The 26,203-nt window shown below is 24.3% G+C and overlaps 2 protein-coding genes across 2 annotated transcripts; both read right to left on the bottom strand.

The window, feature by feature from the left end:
• Positions 1–46: 46 nt before the first annotated feature.
• On the bottom strand, positions 47–15,223 carry LOC112597687. The gene is made up of 6 exons (XM_025343849.1): positions 14,537–15,223; positions 13,045–13,105; positions 7,698–7,769; positions 4,467–4,603; positions 1,570–1,687; positions 47–201 (listed from the first exon to the last, which is right to left on the bottom strand). Exons 1-6 carry the CDS (start codon positions 14,646–14,648, stop codon positions 102–104), a joined length of 600 nt encoding a protein of 199 aa, XP_025199634.1. The 5' UTR covers positions 14,649–15,223; the 3' UTR covers positions 47–101.
• A 435-nt stretch (positions 15,224–15,658) lies between these two features.
• LOC112597813 lies at positions 15,659–25,136 on the bottom strand. Its single transcript, XM_025344034.1, has 7 exons — positions 25,012–25,136; positions 24,791–24,857; positions 24,585–24,721; positions 19,372–19,728; positions 18,538–18,613; positions 16,783–16,890; positions 15,659–15,777 (listed from the first exon to the last, which is right to left on the bottom strand). The coding sequence occupies exons 1-7, from the start codon at positions 25,134–25,136 to the stop codon at positions 15,697–15,699; spliced, it is 951 nt and encodes a 316-aa protein (XP_025199819.1). The 3' UTR covers positions 15,659–15,696.
• Positions 25,137–26,203: the final 1,067 nt, after the last annotated feature.

Genomic DNA, 26,203 nt, shown 5'->3' with positions numbered 1-26,203 from the left:
ACAAATTATATTTTATTTATTTAATAATAAATATTAGATAAGAATTTATTTACAGAATATATTATTAAATATAACACAAATATTTGTACATAACAATATTATTATAGTTCTAATATTCCATCTTGGTCTAATTCTGATAAATTGTCAGCAGACAACGACACATGAATGGAATCTCCGAGCAAATCAGTTATATCATCGTACCTAAACAAATTATAAATAAGTATGAGATATTTATGTACATATAAATCCATATATATGTATATATATATATATATATATATATATTTTAATAAAGGGATACAATTTATATTGCTTCAAATATTTTAATATTATTTACAAAAATTCAAATTAACTCTTATTTTTATAATTTTTCTCTTGATTATCAAAAATTATTGTTAATATTTTTGAGGTGTAATGCAGAAAAAAATGGAATAAATAAATAGCTTTGGAGATATGGCAACCTTAGTTTTTTAAGTCGCTTTTATATTAAAATAGTTTTACCTATAAAGCAATGATAACCTATAATAATCAGTAATTTATTATTCTGAAGTTACATATTTCTTAAGAAAATGGTTCTATACCACGATACAGATTTTTTTTCGGTTAAGTATATAAGTACCTAATCTTCAAAAATTCATTTTTCATTACCCATGAGAACTATTATTGTAACAGTCAAATCATTATAACCATTAACCACTGATAATTGTAAAAATCATTTTAGATATTTAAGTTCAAAAACCTTTTGCAATAGATTCTATCTTATGATCATAGTAGGTATACCAGCATAGCGTTATATTTGATCTGAGACTTATTAGACAAATTACTTCCTTTTCTCACGTTACCTTTGTTATGTTAAATTGTATCTATAATTTAAAATTAATACATGTATATGCATTCACTAAATTTGACAATGCTATAGATTAAGATAATATTATATTGATATCATTTTGTAAATACATTTTCCGTGATTAAAATTATAAATTGTCCATAATTATTTTTTTTAGCTTTATTTTTGTTAACTTTGAAGTACCGAAGTTTCGTAACAGTAATAGACAACATGATTTGCATAGATTCAACTGCGAAACAGTTGTAAATTATTATTTTTGTATCGACTTATAGGAAGTAGCTATAGCTTATAAGTACCTATTAACAAATTCAATAAATATAATAGTATAATCTGCTTGTAGATTTAACCGTTGGAGTACAAAGTAATTTTGGCCAACGCCTTATTTAGGTACACGTTTCAAATATTCGATTGTAGGATACTCGGATTTTCTGTCGCAGCGCAGAAGACAACTATGCTGACTATATATCTATCTTTCATAGCTGTTTTTACACTTAAACTCGAGGGAAATTTCTTTTATAGCGGTCAATGGATTTATTACATGTTAGCGGTTTTACTGTGTGCTATAATAACATAAACTAGAATAAAGTTTTTCATATTTTGTGCTCAATAGGGGAAATCGTCTGCCAATACAAGAGAAGAAATCCCCGAAAGAAAAAAAACTACTAAGGTATATATATGTGTAGACGTGTGTGTACCTATCACACTATTTCCATCTCACTTACTGGTCGTACGACGTGGATGCTTGTCCTTTGGGCACAATGACAAAATCCGAACGTTTGTGTGCGAAGTCTTTGAACGTGATGACTATGTATAAAAATGATAGCCACAACAGCAAGGCACCTGTATAAGCGTCACACAAATTTATACAATAATTAAAATTTATTTTTATCAATAAATACATGCAATTTGTCGGCCGTTGAGTTTGTGTCCCCGTCAATATATAACTTTTTCGATTAAAAGTTTACTGGTTATAGTTTAGAATTTATTTTCCTTACGAGAATGCAAGACAAGATTTTTAAAACAAGTTTTAGTAAACTGCAGGTAAAAAAAATATGTATGCGTTTTTAAAAGTGGGAAAAATTGCGTGGTCGACACGGGGACACGAGCGGTGAGACACACCTATTGTACACATAATAATATACCTATATACTATTATTATATAAATGCTGTAGAAAGTTGTATAGGTAAAGTCCATGGCGTATAATTGGGGAGGGAAGAAGGGGGACTTGAGGTCAGGATGTTATTTTTTGTTTGTTTTAAACCAGCTGCATTACCCGACTTTGCCCGGTGAAATAATTAACGACTATTATGAAATATCTATACCTACCGCACTCTATTAATTTTTGACATTATTTTTGTAAATAAAATCGTGAACGAATTTATCAAATGCCCTTAGTTATTAAAAAAAAAATACAGTTTGAAAATACCATATTTCAGGTTTAAGCATGATTTCCCCTTTTTGCTATACCGTAGTTTACTAAAAATGATATATCTAATAGCCCGGTGTACTCATAGTGTATAATGAATCAAGTTAAAGATTTTGATTTTATATAAAAAACGTCTATATAGTATAATTTATAATTTAAATAAAAATTTTATTTTTTTAAATTTAATACTTTATTGTACTTACTGATTATATTCTTACCCCTGAAGTTTTATTATTTATTTTTCTAAATAAATATTATTAATACAAGGGAGTTCACTGCATGCAAGTTTTGGTGTACTGCGTTTTTTAGACAAATCTGATAGATGATTGGGAAATCCGCCTGCGGAGAATCGGATACAGCGCTTTGTGTATTTCAGCTTAAGCAATATGATAACTTAGTGAGAAAATTAGTTCAGACTGTACTTCCACTCGCGAAAATCAACAACAAATGTAAATAAAATGGTCAAGTGAGTAGTTCCGTAGAAGTTATTAAAAAATCACTGTAAAAACCGGACAGATTACGCTACGGGTTTAATCCTATTTCCTTAATCAATTTGCATAAGAGTTGGGTGTGAGTCTTTAACAATATGATTAAGACCTTAATACATAGTATGCTCTATGAGTTAAAAAAAAAAAAAAAATATTTGAAAATTCTGTAATAGTGATCTCTGAGTCAACCCGTGAAAAAATATTGATTTTATTGCTCATGACAATTAAATAAAATAATAAATAACACATTTTTAATTACAATATGGGTATTGACTAAATAAATATTTTAATGTATATTCTAACTTCTAACATTAAAGTATTTTATCAATTATTCTAGTTTTAGTATTTTAAAATGGTAATAATATGAATTGTTAAATTGTAAAAAAAAAATTATTTATCATTATTATGATAAACTAATATATTTTATTTTAATTTTAAGAATTTAACAAAAACATATTTGTTTATAGTTAGATTCTATTGAATGAATTATATTACTTGATAGTATTTAACCTTAATTTTAAACGAAGCTTATTTTATAACCATTAGAAATACGAATACCTAATTTTTTACTATCCATATCTAACATTGATTTATTAATAATTCGTAATATTATTTTCAAGTTAGGCATGTATTGATTGCCATAAATGTATTTTGAAATTTAGTTAATAATTGGTTATTTTTTTTTGTTAAATTGTTTTTTCTATTTTTTTAGTTACGAGTATGTTATATAAGTTAATTCATCAACCATGCCACCTCAATTTTTCATTTAATAATGAAATTATTCAAAAACTGATTTTTAAAACGTTTAAATATACTTTAAAACCATATTTCTCGAGATATTTTTGTACTAAAGAAGTGTCCTGTGGTGATATAATCTTTTGCTCACAAATTAAAATTTCTCCTCCTTTTTTACCGTAAATTATTTTATGGGTATTTTTTTGAGAATTTTGACATGTATAATTTAAAATTTAAATGAGTAATTCCTCATTAGTTATTAAAATGTTTATATCAAGGATAATAATCCTTAAAAATGGGTTCACAAAAATATAAAAATGAAAATGTACTGGATCTAGTATTTGTTATACTTGGGCTATTTTTATAAATTATAAAAGCTAATAGATTAATATCAATTACCAAATATTTAAGAAATCATAGTCGCTATATGTTCTAAGCCCATTATCATGGATCTGTAATACATGCATCGTAAAGTATGCAAAGTTAAATAGTTAAAAAACTACTTATTTGAAATTTAATTTTAATATGTCAACATTTTCAGAAAAATTATTCACTATATAATTAATAAAAGAACAGGTGCGGGTTTTTATTCGAAAACAGAAAAATAAATCTTCACAGGACTTCCCTTAAGTAGTACAAAAGATCTCTAGAATTTTGAGAATAGGGCTTAAAGCAAATTTAAATATTTGAAAAATCAAATTTTAAATACCCATATTATCGAAGAAAAAAAGCGTGAGTGTGCTTGATAAATCCTCTTATATTAAGTATAATATAAATAAAGTTGAATTTTATCGTAAAAAAATTAAAACTATTTGTTATAGGGAGGAGAGCTGAAGAATTATTAGTATAACCTAAAAGTTTCAATTATATATCTTTGATTATAAAATATAATGCGTACACAGTAATAATAATACGATATGCGCATAAATAGGTATAAACGTCACACATTATACTATCATATATTCATACCTGCTATGTTAGAAAGCCACAGACCGTGTGGCCATAAAAAGAACACCAGCGAGAAAACTGTGTATAGCAGTGATTTTTTCCAAAGCCTCAACCACAACACTATTTCCCAACAGTTGAATATCGGATTGAATTCGTTTCTATGTACATAAAAAAAAGTATGGTCATAAAATATTGCATAAAAGTATATTTATTTATTAATATATATGAGTAGGTAGGTACATAATATGATACCTACCTTGTTTAGGTGGGAAGGTAACTAGTCAGGATTATTTTACATATTATCTAAGGATTTATAATGGTATTATATTTATATTGTTATTGGTAATATCAAATATGGTAGATTTAGCTAATTATAACCAAAAATAAATCACATATTATATTATATAATAATTGATGATTAAAAATCATTTCATGTTTATTATAATAAGATGTTGTACCTAATTGTGTAAACAATTGTTAATTTTTAAATTGCTACTTAGTTAATTATATCGTAATTTAAACGAAAAATATCTATTAAAAATATTGTGAACTGCAAACAGCTTAAAAAATACAAGAGTTTCAAGACTTTATGTTGGTATAAGATATTGAATCCAAGTTTCAATAATTGTTTTGTTTTTTATTCTATTAATGTGACAGGTATTTGCGTAATCGAGTGTAGATATAGTAAAGCGACATGTGACGAAAATATTCTGTTTCTATGTATGAACATAATATTAACTAGCTCTCCTCAAATAATTCATAATTCCCAAATTATATTTACGTTTGATAAATAGGTAATATTTATAATTTTTTTATTTATATGATTTATCTACTATTACAATTACCATCCAATATATTAAAACAATTAAATAAAAACTTATTATTGTAATTATTATGCAAATATTTTCTTTTACTTATTATTATTATAATACAACATAAAATATTATATTTTATTATGTTTATGATATGTTATAAATACATTATTATTTTTCATTAGCGCCTGACTATATTTTCATGTTTCATAATAAATAGAAGTAAATTAAACGATAATATGAAAATAGATGATAAATAATACATATTGCTATAATATAAAATAAAATGTAAATGTAGTTTTTTACTCATTTATTTGCATTAAATATAAAAACTCCATTATTCACCAATATAATATACTAAATTATACATTAGTACTTGCGCATACATTTATGTATGTGACTATACTAGCTTATAGACGAGAGACAAATGATTTTGTAATAATATAAGGTATTGAATTATCTCATATCTATGAAATTTGGATGGAATTTGCCTTAAATATTTATGAAAAATTGAAAAATGTACATTTTTAAATTATTTTAGTGTATAATTAACATAACATACACATACTTATATATATATATTATATATTATCCATCATGCTTTTACCTTTAACCTTTGAATATTTATTATATACCTACGTATTAAAATATTATTTGTTGTTGAATAATGTTAAGATGATGTTGTATTTTATTTAAATTTATTTTTAAAAGAAATCGGACTTGTTTAAAAATTACTTGTTTACTATTGTTGATACATTCTAGTATTACATATGGGTACAATAAAAATAGCATAATTTCATAAATGTAATGTACAAATATTTTTTTATGTACGAATCAATTAAAACTTCTCTTTTTGTTTGTGATTGAGCGATATAACCAATTTCGATAGTCATTGGTTATAATGAAAAATGTACATTTTTATGTTTCTAAATTAATCTGATGGCCAATTGGAACATAATATTATTGAACGATCGACCTTCATATGGTTAAACGACTAATAAATACATTATATAAACGCATATTTTACTAACCGTGCTTATCATTACCCTTTATAAAAATATGGCTATGTATATTACTATAATATGGCATAATCGCCAAAAATAATATTAAAAATACGCATGTAGTTAGTGCCAAAGATATAATAAACAAAAATTATTGGTACCAATTTAATGTTTAATATATAATAATATAAATAAAAAATAAAAATTACTATAATCATCATACATTTATAAATATCATTAAATATCAATGTTTCAGCAAAATCATTACTATAATATATTAATATTATAAACTCAACATTATGTATGTACGTTTAATACTTTTGAATAATGGATCCATCTAAAATTCTAAATTTAATACCACGAATAAAACACCTAAAGGTAATTTTGACGTTCTTATAGATACTATTGTTATTTTTTTTCATATCGTTTTGGTTCCCGAGTGATTTATAGATAACATACGAATTACAAATTTACTTCGATTAATTTTTATTTTAATGATAAAACTATATTAAAATTAACTTTTTCATAATAACCTATGGTTCAAAAATAATTGTATATTAAATCTAAAGCAATTTCACGGGTGAATACTGTTGTGTTACCAATCGATATATATATATATATATATATATATTCAAATATATGCAATAAACTATGCATGTTATTTTTTTGCTTATCATAAAATAAGTACATATTAAATAATGATAGTCTAACCGAGTATAAAATAAGTCAAAATTGATTAAAATAAGCAATAAAAAAAAAAAATGTCGTATTATGACATTATCAACATCATTTTTTACTGTTTTGGTTATCTTTTTTAGTTGATTAAAAATGTGTTCGGGTGGGAAAATATAATTAAGTTTTTTGTCCAATAATAATTCGCAATATTTTTTAGTTATTTGTTTTGAAATCGATGAAAATCCTAACCATATTTTTAGTGGAAAATCACAGTCAACAGATTTTAATAATATTTTAATATTATTATCTATTTGTACTCAAGAGAATTAATCCAAACAGTATTATGTAATTTTTATCGAGAACTAATTCGTACACTTTAATTTTTTCTGGGAACCAATTCCGTATTTCCATTTTATGATTACCCTTTGATAACACTAAAATTAATCTAATTAACACTAAACTTTATTTTTATATAAATATATAATGGTGTTATTGTACTGAAAGAATCTTGGTAGAAGATGATATATTTAAGTATATTAAAATAAATTTAGCTGCCGTTATATTTAATAGCCAATAAGTGCATTATTACAATAACCCATTTGTTTTCCAATGTATATTAAATGAAATAGGTAATTTAAATTTTAAACATTTTTTTAAAATGTATATCATATTTTATCTAGTCAAAAAATAGGTATTGTTTATCAATGATTAAATGTTAGTAAAATAAATTATATTGTATTTCATAATTATTATTTACAACTTACTTTATGCATACATTTAGGAACAATGTGATAGCCCAAGTAATTTCCAAAAAAAATACCAACAATGACATTAACCTGAAAAATACGAGTAAAAATGAGTAAATTATAATTATGAAATTTTTTGTAGCTCATGCTTATCAAATCAATAAAACTACTATATTATGATGCTGTTTTACTACATTCTAAATTTTTAAATATAGTGCTAAAAAGTTTCTACTTAAGAAAATCGGAAATTTCATACTTCATGATCTATAATATAGATATTATGTTATTATATGTAGTCTGTAGTCTTCTTTACATATTGAAATATATTTGTATTTTCATATAATAATATTATTTAAATACGAAATATGTATTTACTAGGGTGGCCATTTGTTCCGGAATTCCTGGGAAGTTGCCGGTTTAGGAATCCATGTTCCGGCGTCCCGGACAAAGTTTCTCGAGACATCGATTTGTACGAGTTTTAGAATTTGGCATAGTAATGTCCCAGATTTTAAAATTATTTTCATAATTCTTTTATTTACTCTGTTATCGATTTTATTATAAGACAAAACCTTATCGTAAACATAAGTACGATATTTGACAATGAACGTCGGAACGTATGACAACGACAGTAATAAACGCTTTCTAAACTTAGACAACCTACAACTGGCTACTGCCTTTAATTTCTGATTAAATTTACAATCGGGAAAACCACGTTATGAATTTTAAATTTCGAGAATCGCGATTACGAAAAATAATAATATATGTAATTAATATAAAGTATAGTCAATTAGTTTACTTCAGTAGTCTCTGACCTCTGTAGTCAGAAGTCACTAGACACTAGTCAGTAATCAGTATGCATTTTTGTCGCCATCGAAAACACACTGGTTGTATGCGACTCAGCGACTATAAAATTTACCAACGGTTTTGTACGTATTTATGCTTTATAGTGTCGTGATTTTATTTAGTTTATTTTTTAACATAGTGATTATGTCATTAAAAAATACTCTGTCATTTCAGTGAGAAATAGCAAAATTATTTCCCATTTATTAAAAAACTTAAACCTACTAATTATTTCAAAGTATAGTGAATAATTTTCCATAGAAAATTTTCAGTAAGCCATGGTGGACGATTGGACTTAAATGATCATATCAAAACGTAAAACCATAAGTTGACTACAAGATCATCAGTTCTACCCCTGGTAAGATTTTCAATAATTTTTCTAGTTCGGTTCCTACTGGAAATGATTTTTTTTGTTAGTCGTCCGCGAAACTAGTATCATACGCAGTAATTCATCATCAAAGTTCTCGTTCTATGCCTTGTACATTGATATTGATTCATTAATATTTAAATGACAAAAAAATCACGTGTATACATTTTTCCCTAGATTAGTATATTTTAAAAGTAATAAATAAATTAAGTTATCTTATTTAATTGATTAATTTTAATATTTTTTTTATACCTAATGTCCTAATTACTCATTAACGGATAATGTCTATTGTATAACATTTTATTCTATACTGTATAGGGCACAAGTATACATAGGTACTGAAAAGGTGAAGGAAAAAATTATACATAATAATTTATAATTTTGGTGTCCTGGATTTCGTAAAATAATTTAAACTGATCTACCTAGAATATACAATATATACATATATTTTTATGAAGACTACTGAAGTTTAATTTTGATATTTCAATCTATTTAGATATTATGTAAGTTTACATGTCGATGTTGTACCCGGCGCTTCATAAACTAATTAGTAAATTTAACAAAGAATAAAAATACTCTAAATGTTGAATACGTATATATTGTATATTATTTCGATAACTTATGATGTTTTTTGTTTATTTATTAATAATAGAAACACATAAATTGTAATGGTTATAGAAAACTTGGTATAATAGGTTACTTACATAAAATATGAGTATCTAGGTGTTAAAAAAAGCAATTTACTTTTAGTGTAGATAAGATAAATGTTATGTTAAGAAAACCCGAAGAGTAAAATATTGTTCATTAATGAACAGAAAATGCATGCATAAAAGCATAAAAATGGAACACGATTTATACTGAACTATCTGTTTTTAGTATATTATAATGATGTATATTCAATATCCATATAAGATTACAAGAATATTAATAAGACATTTATTTTTAATATTTTATATAATATTAGGTGTACCTACTACCTATATTTAACTATGCATTTAACCTCGAATTTTATAGACATATCCATAATCGTTGTGAGTATTAAATAAAAATTTAATTTTTTCTATAATATATGCACATTCAAATTATGAAACTTAAGTTACCCATGTATTTATAGGTATTAAAAAATAAAAATTATATATCTTATTTAAATTCAATAAGTAGGTATAGTCAAAAGCCAAATGCACGTATGCTACGATCAGTTATTAATAATAACAGAAAAAAACAACTAAATTATAACATTTTATTGGTATAGGTATAAATTATAAAATATATGCATTGAGCATTATAAAAGTAACTATTTGTCTTTGAATTTAGAGACTATAGTTGGTTACTATACTTAATAATTCAATAATAATTTTAACATAAAAAAAAAAAAATTAATAAATAGATTTAAATTATCCAACTTGACTTTTTCTCATAATTTTGGGAATGATAAATATTTTACTATGCAGCAACCTTTTTTTATTTTAAAACGCATTAACATTTTCCCATCTCCATCACGCTGACCTATTTTTCGTTCTATCTACCTGCGTAAATTTTGTTCTGTTTCTGTCGTTAAGAGGATTAATGACCCTCCACCATTTTATGTGACAATATCACATTTATATGAGTGGCTGAACTACCTCAAAATGTATTGATACAATTTTTCTTATATAAATATTTATATTTCTTTATATCCTATGTAGTATATATAATTATAATTATATGCCCAAGAAAGTATTAATTAAAATGGTTTATGTTCTAAACGTGAAATATAATATTTTGTTTTTAATAAATCATTTGAAATATACTTATTTTAAAATTAAATATATATTTTAAATGAGTTAAGTCAAGATACGTATAATATAATTAAAATACAGTTACTGAATTCGGATAATCTGATTGATGTTTGCTAGAAATAATAACTATACCTATTAAATATACACACATTGTATAGAATTAATGTTTAATACTGAGATTTAAAAAAAATGGTCATATAGCAATATGAAATATTTAAATAGTTATAAGTATTTTATCTAATGTGATTTGAGTATGTAATCGTACTTGATTCTATTTAAAAAATAATAATCATAACAACTGTACTTTTGAATGCTGTATTGCGATTTGGTTAAGGGTTCTTGATTTCTTTAGAAGTAAAATAATACTGTATAGGTGATTAATATAAACTTTACAATAATTTAATGAAGTAAATCGAACGATATTATAACTTATAAGTATATATTAATAAATAGTGTTGTTTTTTAAAAGTCGTACTCAAGAAATTAATGCTCTTCAAAAATTAGTTATTTAAACAAAAAATTTACGTCTAAGACTAATAAATTTTCTACAGTAAATACGGGAGTAGGGAGATAATATAATTTCCGTAATCTTGTAGATCTAGATTCTAGTATGCAACTTGAATCGTGATACGTAACTTTGAGATGCATATAATATTATGTCTTATTGATCAATGTTTATTCGAGAAACGATTTAAAATTTATTTACTGATGAGCTATTCAACAGAAGTTACCCGTTAGCGATTGAAAAAAATTCTATAGGTAGCAGATAGTAGTTTTAGTAATAGTTACTTAAGAGTTAGATTACATTCGTATTACCTATATTTGTGCCTATGTGTCTTATAGTAATATTACTGTAATAGCGTTGTAGTATAATAGTTGTATTTTATCTACTTTTAAATGGTAATATATAGAAAACAAAACCGTTAATATATTTATCGCAAAATGACCTTCTGTGTACAGCATTGATGTTTTTTTTTATATTATGAAAGTCCCATTAGTCAACATACTCATACTAACATATTGTCTAAATTTAAACGAAGACCACTAAACAATAACAATTAATAATTTGTTGTTTGATTAACAACAGAAAAATGTCTGAAAGAATTAAAATTTGGTTTGAGTAGTGGTGGAGGAATGAGTGTAAATTGGTCAATCAATTAAAAATACTCAACTTTTAACAAATTATTATTTTTTAACATATTTTTAATTATTTATAATAATTAGTTGTTAAATTGTTTTATAATTTATTAATCCAAGCATAATCTTAAAAATTATTTAGTCCAGTCTAATAGATAAAGACGTTTAGTAGTTTTTCCGTAAAAAATTAAATAATTTCTGGTTCTGAGATTTTTTTCAGGTTCGTTTAATTTAATAAAGTCTATTAAACATCTCAGTCCTCAATCACCTAACCTTGGCGTTACTGTAAGTAATTTTATATTTTGTGAACAACAATTTAATAGTTCAATGCGTCTATTACCAACACAGGCTTTTCGATTTTATTGTAGATACCATTATTTTTCATCGGTTTCACTACATAGTATGTTCAGTTTCAACTTTAAAAATTCACTAAGACATTTTTAATAAGATCAGTTTTTTATATTTCCCTGTATATAATGTTGAATAATTACATCACATACTACAATTTACAGTAATTAATCCTCCAAGGGCCATAATATTTTTAATTTCTTATCAAATCCCAAATGCAACTTTAAACTTTTATTAAAAAAAAAAAGGAATAAATACATAAGTATTATACAACTATTTCATAGTAAATCAAAGATATTATTCAGGGCCATTTGTATTTTTATTCAAACGATTAGTTGGTCTTCCGCATTTTCAGGTTTTATTTATTTTAATATTGACTTTTAAAACAAATAAAATAATTTTATTAATATTTCTTTCAATTAATAATTACAGTAAAACCTCTGAATAGCGGACACTCACGGGACCGACCAAATTGTCCATTATTGAGAGGTGTCCGCTAATTAGAGATTTCACTGTATCTACATTTTAACAAAGATCTTATAAACCGTTTACTCTAGTCACATCTTATTAAGCTTTGAAAAAATTCTTGTTTTTACGTCGTGAAATTTAAGAAAGAAGAATAATAAGTGGCATTTACAATTTCTAATATATTTCGAAAATTACTTAAGCAGTTTTTTCTCATCAAAATATTAAATTATTTTCATGAATTTTTTTTTTTATATTACACACATTCGTCATTTATAAGATAACGTGCAATAAATTCTCAAGAGAATTATGATTTAATTTTTCACGTGGATTTTTAAATTTAAACATAAGTATAATACAGTCGATAAGAGACAAAATATGTAAATGTATCTTGTGTATAAACTATATACATATACAGTTATATACTTACATGATGTAAAGTCCAAATTCGTGATGGTGTATCGCGATGTCAACACCTACCCCAAACATGACTGAAAAATTATAGATTATAATTTCATAATGATGTGTATATTACTAAATAACAATTGTATTTTGTATTAATATATTTATATTTCGTGTACTGCACTATCATACAAATATAATACATATAGTATATACACAATTTTATTAAAATAAGAATTTTAATAATTATGTAATTATGACTGTGAGGATTTTCGAATAGAAAATATACGTGATAAACAGTGTAATTATTATTTTATTACTGAATAGATTTCTTGTCGACAGATTTAAATATTTTTGATACAGATTTTATTTTTGTATAGGTAAATTGAAATTATTAAAACAATACATAAAAAAAAAAAATAAATAAATAAATAAATAAATAACAACAATAGTTATAAATTATAACAGTTCGATTTGATAGTTTTGATTTTGAGCGATGAATGTATTGATTTTATTATAATGAATGGTTTTTCGTATCTGTCATCTTTTTTTGGGACAGTAAAAATATATCGATTTTCAACTTTGCTTTCTGGTAGCAAATTTCATCTAGTTTAATTAATTTGGTAAAAAATAACCGATAACAAAAAAAAAAACAGGAAATTTAAGCATAACTAGTATTTGGCAAAATAGATTTTGTTTTTGTTATAACTCAAAGGTTGGGTTTTAATACAAGGTTGTTCAAGTAATAATAAATCAAATATTCTAAAAAAATATATGAGTAGAATTTTACGAATTTAAATTTGGATAAAATTAAATATTTAAATGATAAATAATGATGTTCATTATTTTTTTGTAATTAAAAATCAATATTCGCGGATAATTTGAAACTATTGCGGTTATTATAATTTAAAACATAATGCGATTTTTTAAATTATTTTTTAGATAGGTATAACATATTTATATCATGAACTTATTTACACTGTTTTGCGGTAAAGTAGTATTAATTTAAAAGCCAATAAAAATTATATAATATTATGGTTTAAATATACATTACTATAATAATTATAAAAGCAATATTTTTGGTAAAAATTAAATCATCAGAGTTAAAAAAATTACTTTAATTTTTAATTGCAGTATCAAAACGCATATGAAAGATACTTAGTGATAAAGGCTGAGAGACCGTCTTCGCTCAGAATCATTTTTCTATGTAAAGATTGAATTGAATTTAATATAAAGATTATAGTGAACTAATCCTTAATGACGAGGTACACTTGATACATACCTACTGAACTGCAGGGCGATTTACTGCGATCCCCCGTTTTTATTATTTAAGCGTTTTTTTTTTCAAAAGCTCAAAAATGTTTTGTTGTACTGGTAATGACTTTAAATGGGATAAAAAGAATAAATATGTTTATAAAACAGAAAAATTTACTGATGAAAAGTGCAGCCATTTAATTAAATATAAGGTATCTAGGTACCCTATTCCCTTATGAACGAAAGGAATTGATGTGATGACTTACCAATAGCTGTGAACACACCGAAAATCCTTATTACGTGGACGAGCTTGCCGAGCATCGATGCTGTTTTCGAATATTTGTAATCGTTCATCTCGGACGACTTCGTAAAATACATCCTTTCTTCTTAGAACACATATACACTCACGCACACTCACTATATACCGTATATATTATAATATAATATAATATAAACGTTATGTACTTGTTGGTCTACTGACGACGTTGCAGCTTCTTCTTACGCTGCCGCCGTATGTTGGCGATTACTTGACGACAGCGGAGCTTCCGATGGACATGACTATCATGTTGGTAGCAGAAACGAGTGACGACGAGTTACTGTGTATACTACGATGCGTGTACAATAATATAGGTGGTATTGCGTACGATCACCGAATCTCGGCCAAGAAAAAAAAAAACCACCGACTAAATGTTTTCGAATTAAGTTCTACCGATGCGACTTTTATACCGAATGCGATCATATAAACACGGTGTTCACAGGATTCGAGTCGTGGGATCACTACTGCAATCGCGGAAAGCTAACGCGTATAATCATGGTATTATACATTATCGCGGGTATAATACGATACCATAACTTCATATTATTATACGCGCGCACAGTCAAACAATAATAATTATTTGTCTGCCAAACCGACTCACCTTCGGTCGCGCTGACCTTATGACGGGCGTGTGCGCGTACACTAGTTAGTGTGTACGAAAATAAAAATGAAAAAAATAAATATATGTATATAAATCGTCGAGCGCACACAAGTTCGCCATGGAAGCGGAAGCGGTGTGGTGGTGGTGGTGGCGAGTCGTGACGGGGAAGAGTAAATATAAATCGTAAATAGGATATGGCGGTGGTGGTATCGTCAACGGGCCGCTGTTTGCGTATGGTACTTATGCGTGTGTTTTCTATTAGAAAAACCTTAAAAAAAACTGGTCGACTTCGATATTATAATATTACTTGTATGTAAGATATTTCGATAACGGTTGAATACACTGAAATATATAATAATAATATTTTAACATCGAAATAATATATATCTATATATTGTATTGATAAAATGTTTTCTTTATTGTTTTCTTATACAAATTTTTTTTTTAAATGTATTATACGTTTTTTCGGGTAAACGAATTCGTGGAATATTTTTATGTTCACTGCATAATCATGATGGAGAACAGCAACCTTTTTTCTTTAAGCTTTTGATACTCTTGCCGTCGATCGATATGTCAAAACACACGTTAATCTAGAAAACAAAACAAAAATAGGAAGTGTACGTTTTTTGATTTACTATACACATGTTATTATGCCATGCTATGAACTAACTAGCTGTAATGTATAACAATGAGCTTATTTGATGTATTAAAAACATTTCTATCAGATACTGTTCATCAAATTATGTTATACATATTTATATTATTATCAAAGACTTGAATTAGCATAATTTATTAAAAAACTGGAATGTGGGGAGGAGGAGAAATAATTTATTCACAAAAATCAAAACCGTAGGTAACCCAATTGTTTATTTTTACAGAAGTCTAGAGCTCATTCTATGGTTAAGGAACAAATCCTAAGTACTCATTTCGTTAAAATATAATATTAAGTAGGTACATACGAAATCATAAAAAGGTACTAGTTATAAGTTATAATTTGTTAGAAATAAATAATGTTATGATAATCTTATAATTATATAATTCATGAAATAATATCATTGAATTATTTTGGTAACTTAGATCATGTCATAACTTTGACAAACATCATAATATGATATAGGAAAAACATGAAATAAATGTGCATAATTATATGTAATAATTTGAAAAAAATAATATTTTAATCCTAAATATAAATGTATTTTAAATATATCGTAATCTTTTAAAATTTTAGAAAAATTAAAGATGTTTACTGTTGAGTGTTGAGTATTGTTGACATGTTTGGGGAAAGTATCTCTTTTGCTACTAAAATTACGTCACTACCAAATCGGAAGTAGTAATAGTAATAATAGTATAGTGTAGTAATATAAGTAATATAGTAAAGTAGTAAAAGTAGTAATAGTATAGTATTCTAATAAATTGATTTATATGTGTTATGACGCGTATTTACTTATATATATATATATATATCGTTATTATTTGTATAGTCAAGATATTTTTTGAGTATGGCCTTAGAAAATCTCCGAGCTATAGGTACATGTACTTATTGCTGCAGACATGTGTATTAAAATAAAATATAGATTATATCATAAAATATTTACCGAAGTATTGACGTGAGTCGCAACTGAAGTCACTGGTCTCGGTAATACGTGATTTCTACCTGGTGTGTTAACGGCCGAAAACCAGCGTTTTTTTTTGTCTACTATCTTCTGTAAGTATAATAAAGTTATAAATAATTATAATAATATAGATAGTTATAGACGTGTATGAATACCGACAGTCCATCATTAATTTATTGCACAATATGCTCGAGTTTCTTAATTTCCTTGATAATTTATTTACGCTACATTATGCATTTTTAATGTACTATTGATAATATTTATAATTTATATGAAATGTATTTTTAATATTTCATCAATTGTGTATAAAGAATGTTAGTAGATTTAGTGTGACATATCATCGGTAATTTATTCAAGTCATTGAAATGGATTGAAAACTATTAAAGTTTTATATTTTCACAATCTATTGTATGGGTACATTATTACAATGATGAGTAGCTACTTATAATAAATATACTTAGTATATGTTTTGATTGATATTAATTATATTAAATACAGTTTGAATTAATTATTTTTATGGTGTTCGTATAGATTTGAAGGATAATCGTACAATAGTCACGCAAGGTTGAAAGAAAATAGAATAATATTTACTACTTTTATATATTTTAAATATTTTACATTTAATTGTCATAGGTACTATACAGTATATAATACATTAAAATACACTTTTTGTTAGTATGTAGATTGAATAGTAATTCATTGTGGTTACACATATTATAAAAATATACAATACATCATAAATTTTATTTTCATATTGTAATAATGTCTTGTCTAATAAAAACAATACAGTAATTTTACATGATCACCATAGTTGTCTTGTACGTTAGCACCTGATATTACTTATTCACGACCTTCAACTAAAATTGTGCCTTCCTTAAGAGTCCTAGTATAGGACTGTGTAATACAATATATGTAATATATTTTCTGCCATTTTTCTGTTTATATCAGCAAACTCAAATAAATACTTATTTAAGTTGTGTCTGAGCTCTGAGTCTAGAGGAATATAGATATAAAGTAGGTTTATTGCCTATAAACATTTATTTATTTATAGAATAATAAATAGTTAATAACTATGTTACCTACATATGTTTTAGATAATTTATATTTACCATTTTAGGTAGCTCTTTAATTGTATGTCACTTCAATAACTTATAAGTTGACACTGTTTTTAATCGACTGAATAATTGTAAACAAATTGATCTTTGAAGGTACCTATTTCGTATGAAGCGGTCAAAATCTAAACTATTTTAGGTATCTCACGGTTTAATGATGTTTATTATTCAGTTTGAACAGATTTAATAGCTCAAACAAAGAGCAAGAAATACATGTATTATGCTATTCAGTTATAATTTCTGAGTTAACACAAAATGTTATGAGAATATTAATAAGCTGCATAACTTAATATATTATATTTAGTGATATATAAATAAGGTAGATAACTTTTATATTGTCATTTTAATATAAAATAGAGTTTTCTTAAGGTTAAGTTATAAGTCAAATTTGTCTAAATCGTCGAATGTTGGTATTTACTATTTACGAATACCTCATAATATACTACCTACGTTATACTATTATTATTTCTTAATTTATAACATTTTCATTGATACCTATATATTAGAATCCAATTATATTTTTAAGTATAGGTACGGCGTACACAAAACATGAAAAATGATGTATAAGATTTGTTTCGTGCGTCATAAAAAGTATAAATAATGCGTTAAGGATTACATAACTTACCATTTTATGGGATTCGATAGGTGGTAAAACACTGACGTTGTTTTTTGGCCATGTTTTTTTTTTATATTCTTTGTTACTGTAAAACATGATACAAACAAATTTTTTAAATGAAATATTGTTTTCAGTTATTTTTAATCTAAATAGACTTAATGTGTGTATATTTACGTCATTTTATGATACACCCACCTAGAAAGTCTGAACTAAGATATATTGAAAAAATCTATAATTTGTTCATAAAATATTTAGCTGTTATTTTCAATAATATATTTTTCTGTTAAATAATTCTCCTTTTCATACTATTAAGAAGGTATAAATAAATTAATTGAAAACTTATATTTTTAAGATAATTTTTTAGAAAATGATGAAAGTAAATATCAGAAAAATTAAAGCAAAAATAATTTTATTGCATAAATTGTCATTATAATAACAAAATATCTAATAATATATTACCAAATTACCTAATGTTAAATTAGTAAAACTCAATTTCGCAATTTTTAACTTCTGGTGACTTACCGTATCATTTTTTTTTTAATGAATAAAAAATTATTTATATTAACAATATTTGTAGTTATATTGTACTTCATTGTAAAGTAATTTATTGTAATAATCATTGTAGTTATTAAATAATTATAAATTTCTAGATTGAATTTTTACAGAAAACATTTATAATTTCATAAAATATACCTATATGTCTACGTATATTATATGTTGTATTGTTTCGAGAAAATAAATTTATGTTATCCAGATGGTGATTAAGTGAATAGTATTAAAAATAATTTTATGATAATTTCAATTAGTTATTTAAATTATTGATAAATATATTTTATTATTTACTTTTTTTGTTGGCATATAAGTCCATTTTGGCTAATTGTTCCTAAATTTGAATGGGATTTAAATATTATTGACGGTCTGTTAGTCGGTAAAATCGATGAAACAATTATTGCAGACTCTATTCGACCAGAAGAATTTCGTCGCGATTGTAACATGGGTTGCCTTTGGCATACATTTTTGATGCTAGTTTTATCTAGTACTCGTTTCCATAAAAGTTCCGTCATGATCTTAATAACCTGATCGCGCAATAAATTTAAATCTTTGTTGTTGGTGGTTGACGGTTTACTGTCAGCTTGGCATTTTTGTTTATCATCTTCCAAAGTCTTTTCCCGTGCATATTCAATTCTTTTTCCAATTATTCTGTAATTTTCAATATTTTGTAACGATATAAATTTGAGATTATAAAAAATATATGTATTCAAATTAAAATATTGGTATGATAGAGACTGTTATGTACTATATCTGTAGTCATAGTATATAATAATATGTAGTATTTTAGATTCTAAAACAACTAAAAAACCATATTTGTTATATTATGTAATAATAGGTTTCTACAATTGCATATTAATTACCAAAATTTATTAAACAAGTGTATGAAAAAAATGTATACATATTGCACACCTTATTGTAGTATGATTTAAAATTCAATTTTCACTTTAATATAATTTAATTGAATCCTTTCGTAATTTATCAAAAATAATGTATTTTAATTTCATAAACTTGATTTTTTGTAATTAGTAGTTTGAAATCAAAAACATTATATATCAAAAAAAGTGAAATAATTAAATCAAAAATATTTTTAAAGATCAAATAAAATACTTAACATTGAGATATTTTGATACTATGATATAGAAAATAAATTGTTTTTCAATAAAAGTTTTTGGATTCAAAGTAAGTCTACTTATATTGTTAAAGTTAAACTACTTTGAGTGAAAAATAAAAACAAAATAAATAAATAATCACATAAAAATGAAAAATTATTTTTGTATTTTATTATTAAATTTAACATATATTTATAATGTATAAATATTGATATTATAGAAAGATGAAATTTTAAAATATTTGAAGTATAATTTTGAAGATTGTAACTAAAAATTAAATTTATATTGAACAATTTATCTATTTAGGAAATACATCTGTACTAAAATGGCAATAAATGTCCTTAAATTCTGTTGTTATAAGACATGATATAAAATACATAGGTTATGTGTTTACGGGAGGTATAAATGATACGTCAATCAAATTTATCAAATTAATTTAATCTATAATGCTTTCAAATTTATAAGTAGGTGGTATAAAAATTCTTAGGGATATTATTAAGGATTTGCGTTAAAGTATGTATGTACTGTACCTATGTATTGTATTTCTTTAAAATAATAATAGAGATTATTTATTTATTTATTTAGATCTAATTTTATAAAATTTAATGATTATTATTTGATTAATGATAAATTTTATAGGTACACGTTTATTATACTTTAGGTTTATGTTAAATTGAATTTATTGTACTAAAACAAGATGTCAACTTTTAAACTTTGAATATCTAAGTATTTTTATATTTTGAGTGAATTACAAACTTTGACACTAAACCTTTTATACATAGCTCACCCAACCTTTTTGTATATAATATAGCTTGATATGTAATGTATATTGTGTATAATTTTCGATGTTGACATCAGTCAAGTATATGAATATATTAAGTGTAAATAGCAAGGGTCTATAAGTCGAGTTTGAAATTGTCATTTAACCTAAAGTGTTTTCATCTTCTATCAGAAAATCAATAGAAAAAACCTATCTTAAAATACATAGTGAAAATATAGGGTTGAAACATAGTAAAAAATACCTAAAAATTAACTGATTCATGATAAAAACAAATAATGTTTAGTATAAATATGAAAAGTTATTCACATATAAATAATTTGTGTCCAAAATAGTAATAAACTAAGAATAAAACATAATATTATCATTAAAAATATTTTGTCATTTTATGAACTTCTGAAGACTAACAGATATCGAATATACATTTATATTGTGATCGAGGAAACATTAATTGTTGAAATAGTGTATGTTTTCAAATAAAATATAATAAAAATATGTTATAAATTAAAATGATTAAATTTTTAACCGTATTTACCAATTAATTTTTGGTTGTATATAGAACACAATAGTGCACTCAAATTAAATCTAATATTAGTAAATCCTATGCTATGTACAGAATATTAAGAGGCATGTTATGTTATATGCGTTTACATATATTATGGTAAAATAATTAATAATAAATTTTGTTTTCAATTTGTAATAAAACAAGAACGTTTTTTACACATTTATTTTGATTTGTAACTTTTGGAACTATTATCAGATGAATCTAAGTAGTAACTCATTATTTTAAACATATATGTTAATTAGAAATGGGGCATATTATTACTTAAAAAATTTATCTTTAGGTACAAATCACTGAAATTTGATCTTATTTTGAATTTTAAAATTTAAATTAATATTTTCTAATAGTTTTGAAATTAAAATTAAATTTGATAGTTCTCAATAATTTCGAAAAATATCATCATAAATATATGTATCTACCTAAATTACGGTTTATTATTATATATTTATTAAACTTTGTAATATTATAATTAATTAAACGAATGTAATTAAAAAAACTAGTTCAACTTAAAATATTATAACTTTTAATAGTGACATAATGAGAATAAAATTCTTAAAGAAATTTTTAATTAATATTATTAAACTTATTTTTATATCACAGTTGATTGTTATTTACATACTTTAAAAATTATAATAATGTCCATGTTAATATAATATTGTTGAAAATTTTAATATTTGACTATTTATAAATTATAATAAAAATATTAATAAGACTCATATGCTTTACTATTTAAATGAATTATTCTTTTTTGATTAAAGTGGATATCACGACTGGTATATTTAACAAATATTTACTAGCGTATATGCTTTTATGCCATAAAAAAAAGGCATGCAAATATACAGTTTTAACCAATCGCCACATATGTGTTTTTCCTAAAAATCGTGATGGTAAATTTAGTAAATGTTAAAGTAATGACAAGTACACTTAAACAAATTTCAATAGTTGCATTAGTGTTCTCGTTACTTGTTTGTCTAGATATGGAAATGTGTAGTACAATATATGTAATTCAATAAGAACTATATTTTAGTAGAAAATAAACTTCTAAGGGAAAATAATTTCGGATAAAAAAATAGTAAAATATTTAAATATAAGTTATACATAAGTTTGAGATTGAGATAATAATAATTACGAATTAATAATAGCGAAGTAAATAGAGCAAAATTCTAAACAAGAAAAAAAATTCCAATTTCTATATAAACATATACATAATTATTTACATTTAAAAGTGAGATATAGGTAATGTTTAATATTTTAGTTATGTCTTTAAGATTAAATAATACAATTTTTAAATATAATAGAGTAATTTTTTAACCTTAAAAATTGATTTTCTTAAAGACTATAACTATTTGCTAACTTTTATCGTGGGTTTAAAACAATAACTAGTCCACGGGTGGCTTAGATTCATGAAAGTCTTCTTTGATTAAATTATTCAAACCATGTAATTCTTCACATTGTTTATACTTATTTAAAAATATGCACCACAGATTAAATTTACCTAAGGCAAAAAAAAAAAAAAAAATAAAAAATATCAAAAGATTCTAAAGTTAAATTTCAAATTTCTTTGTATTTCTGAAATCTCATCACACTTGCACAGACAACGCGTATGCACTTCCTTACCTATATTTTTGTTATTATCAATATCGATCGTATTTTATCGATTATAGAACGCAGCTTATGATGCGAGTTTATCGCATACTACTTTTATGACTGCCTATACTTAATTATTCCCAATGAACTATTTCCTAATAAATTCTGTAAGCTTAATATTATTGTCACAACCCATGTATTTAGCTAATTGAATTTATTCGCTATGGATTGTATGTAAATTATATATTTTCTTTAAAGTTTCGCTATTATTACTTTGTTATTTTAGGTATTGTTATTTTTACTTTCCATTTTTTTTTCGTTTTTTTCGTTTTTATTATTTTTGTTATTTTGATGAACATTATTAAATATAATAAGTACCTACTTGAAAAATAATATTGAATTATTTATTATAGGTATTAATTTAGAAATATATTTAACTCATATCATCCTAAATCATTTGAAATATTAAGATTTTTATATAAATAATTGAATAAGTATGATTATAGAGGTACGCATTTTAACACGAATTTAGTAAAATACTATTTGTATACCCTCTCGACTTTATTTAGATTTATAAATGAAATAATAATACACGGCGTTTTACATAGACTATTTATGTACGTCAAGGTCTTTGGTCCATTTTGTAATTTAATATTATTTTGTAACTAATATAACGGTTCATAATATAAAATATGCACAATAATTACATACATAAATGTTAATTGATATGAAATTATGTTTAATATAAGCTGAATGAAATTTTTAAGAATAAAGTTAGTAGCAACAATTTTTATTTTTATGAAAATATTATCGTGCATTAATTTAAAATATACCTATTAATAAATAGTTAGGTATTTAGCCTCATTTAGACTTAGTAAATTACACATAGTAGTAATATTTAGTTTTTTTTGGTTTAGGTATAAGATTGAAGGAGAGGCAAAATTTAATATAATGTAATAATACCATGGTCAATATGGCAATATTTTAATGTATTAAAATATCTCTCCACCAATATTGAACGTTTATCAACTGTGTGAAAAGTTAAGTTAGCTATATTTTACTATGTATTATTATAATACTGTATATTTATTAAATATTTTAGATATTGGAGAATTGTATTTATAATCTAATCGTATATATTTGCTGATTATGCATATGCTATTATTTCCATACTTGACATCTAAGTATTTGTAATAAATAATAATTTATAACCATGATTATTATTTTATTATACAAAAATTTAATTCATAAATAATAATTAAAATAGTATTTATTTATTCGATATAATGAAATGGTATAGAACAAATATAATTAATTTATTATAATATGTGTGAAAAAACTCATGTCATTAATAGCTGAGCAATAATATTTAAGTTATTTTGAAAAGAGCTACATGCTACATGCATTTGTAAATTTGTCGTAAATTTTAATTCTTGAATGAAAAACTATTAATTTAGGAAATAAAGACCTTAAATGTGGAATTTGTTTCCATTGTTCATATTCAGAACGTAGTCGATCATGACATGCATCAGAAAAGTCCTCTTCATTGTGAAGTATGCGTTGCGCTTCATCCAGAAAATTGGTGACTTGATAACTGTCTTCCGCCTATAAAAAAATCGACCGTTTAACGATCATGCAAAATATTTTAAGTGTATTTAATACATAAATACATACATCTAACCACGAAGCAGTTGAATCCTCTGGTGTCATGGGATTATATTCTTCACAAACATCATTGGTGCTAAATAAAAAATAAAATCACAGTTTTTAAGTGTGATAAAAAACGTATCGATTTTTATTATTATTGTTTAATGTTTTTTGTAGATTTATGTCATAATTTGTATTAACATGGAAAGTTTATAACAATAAAGTACAAACTAGAAATAACTACTTACCAGCATAAATTTGCTGATGTGAAAAATTTGGACTCTACGGCGTTTTGCTTGTTAATTAAATTGTTTCTGACAGACATATATGACATACGGACATCGCATTGTTTCTTCCGGTTCATCACCGTCATAGTCTATGTTTTTGTCGTCTTGTTGGATTATTCCTTTAAGAGCAAATGTGTACGACATAGTTTTGTAACACATTCGTGGGTCATGAAAATTAAAGTTGAATCGATACATCCACTGCCTAGGCGACTAATATACAAACTATAACTAGCAGCGGAATAGCGTACGTATGCATAGGGCGCACCAGGTGGAAAAAATAATACTCAATGATGTAAGCAATTGAAAAAAAAAAAAAACAATCAATTTTTGTTTCAAACAAAAATCAACTTTGTGAAATTGTTATAAGTTATACTATTTAAACAAATTTGCGTGATTGTCTAATGTTTCGGAACTTAAATAGTAATATTGTATTCTGATTCGTTAGATAAATTAATTTGATAATTAATACTAACTATATTCAATTTATTATTTTTATTTAATTCTATATTATATTATACTTAAAAAAAAATAATATCGCCCACACTAAGAATATAAAAATGTTACAGTAAATATAACAATGAATTCCAAACGACAATATTGCAAAGGGTTTTTTTCTTAATACTAAAAACATAAATAATATCGAATAACTAAACAATAATTATGCAGTCAAGAAAACCAAATAATATCTAAAATCTACAAGTATATCCAATGATTGTTAAAAATTATGTAGAAAATAAAAAATGAGAAAACTTAAGAATCACAATAATTTATGAATGCAAGAAGTTATAGCAACTTATATTTTAAATTTTATATTTGTTTACAAATTTTTTTAAATGTTCATTTAATCTAAATATTATTAAACAGTGTGTGTAAATAAATATTTATTCAATACTATGTTCATTTTTAACATTCTATGTATTTATTTAAGCAGATTAACGTAATGTATATAAACAACTATATAGATTTTCTTTAGAAATCTTTTCAACTAATTCTAACTTCTATAATTCAGTAAAAAAATATATAACGTATAAGTATTAATATTATAAGGTATTACCTTATATTTAACTTTAATGACCATTTATTTTTTAAGAAAATGTATCACAGATCATAAGTACTTAGTTTTATAAGCGTTATGTAAACCTATTAAAAATTT

Source organism: Melanaphis sacchari, unplaced genomic scaffold (assembly GCF_002803265.2).
Source record: "Melanaphis sacchari strain LSU unplaced genomic scaffold, SCAv2.0 Contig43_pilon_pilon, whole genome shotgun sequence".
Classification (NCBI taxonomy): Eukaryota; Metazoa; Arthropoda; class Insecta; order Hemiptera; family Aphididae; genus Melanaphis; species Melanaphis sacchari.
Note: the sequence above shows the minus strand (reverse complement) of the source record. Positions and strands in the feature narration are given on the sequence as shown.

Bases quoted from the DNA above. Each gene is read 5' to 3' on its own strand.
- LOC112597687 (XM_025343849.1), bottom strand. From the start codon at position 14,648: ATGTATTTTACGAAGTCGTCCGAGATGAACGATTACAAATATTCGAAA. The intron at 4,604-7,697 runs GTAAGTTGTAAA...TTATGTACATAG, and splicing joins TTCCTAAATGTATGCATAAA to AAACGAATTCAATCCGATAT. The intron at 1,688-4,466 runs GTATGAATATAT...ACGCTTATACAG, and splicing joins GTGGCTTTCTAACATAGCAG to GTGCCTTGCTGTTGTGGCTA.
- LOC112597813 (XM_025344034.1), bottom strand. From the start codon at position 25,136: ATGACGGTGATGAACCGGAAGAAACAATGCGATGTCCGTATGTCATAT. The intron at 24,858-25,011 runs GTAAGTAGTTAT...TTTTTTATTTAG, and splicing joins ACATCAGCAAATTTATGCTG to CACCAATGATGTTTGTGAAG. The intron at 18,614-19,371 runs GTAAATAATAAA...CATGTTTTACAG, and splicing joins CTTATATGCCAACAAAAAAA to TAACAAAGAATATAAAAAAA.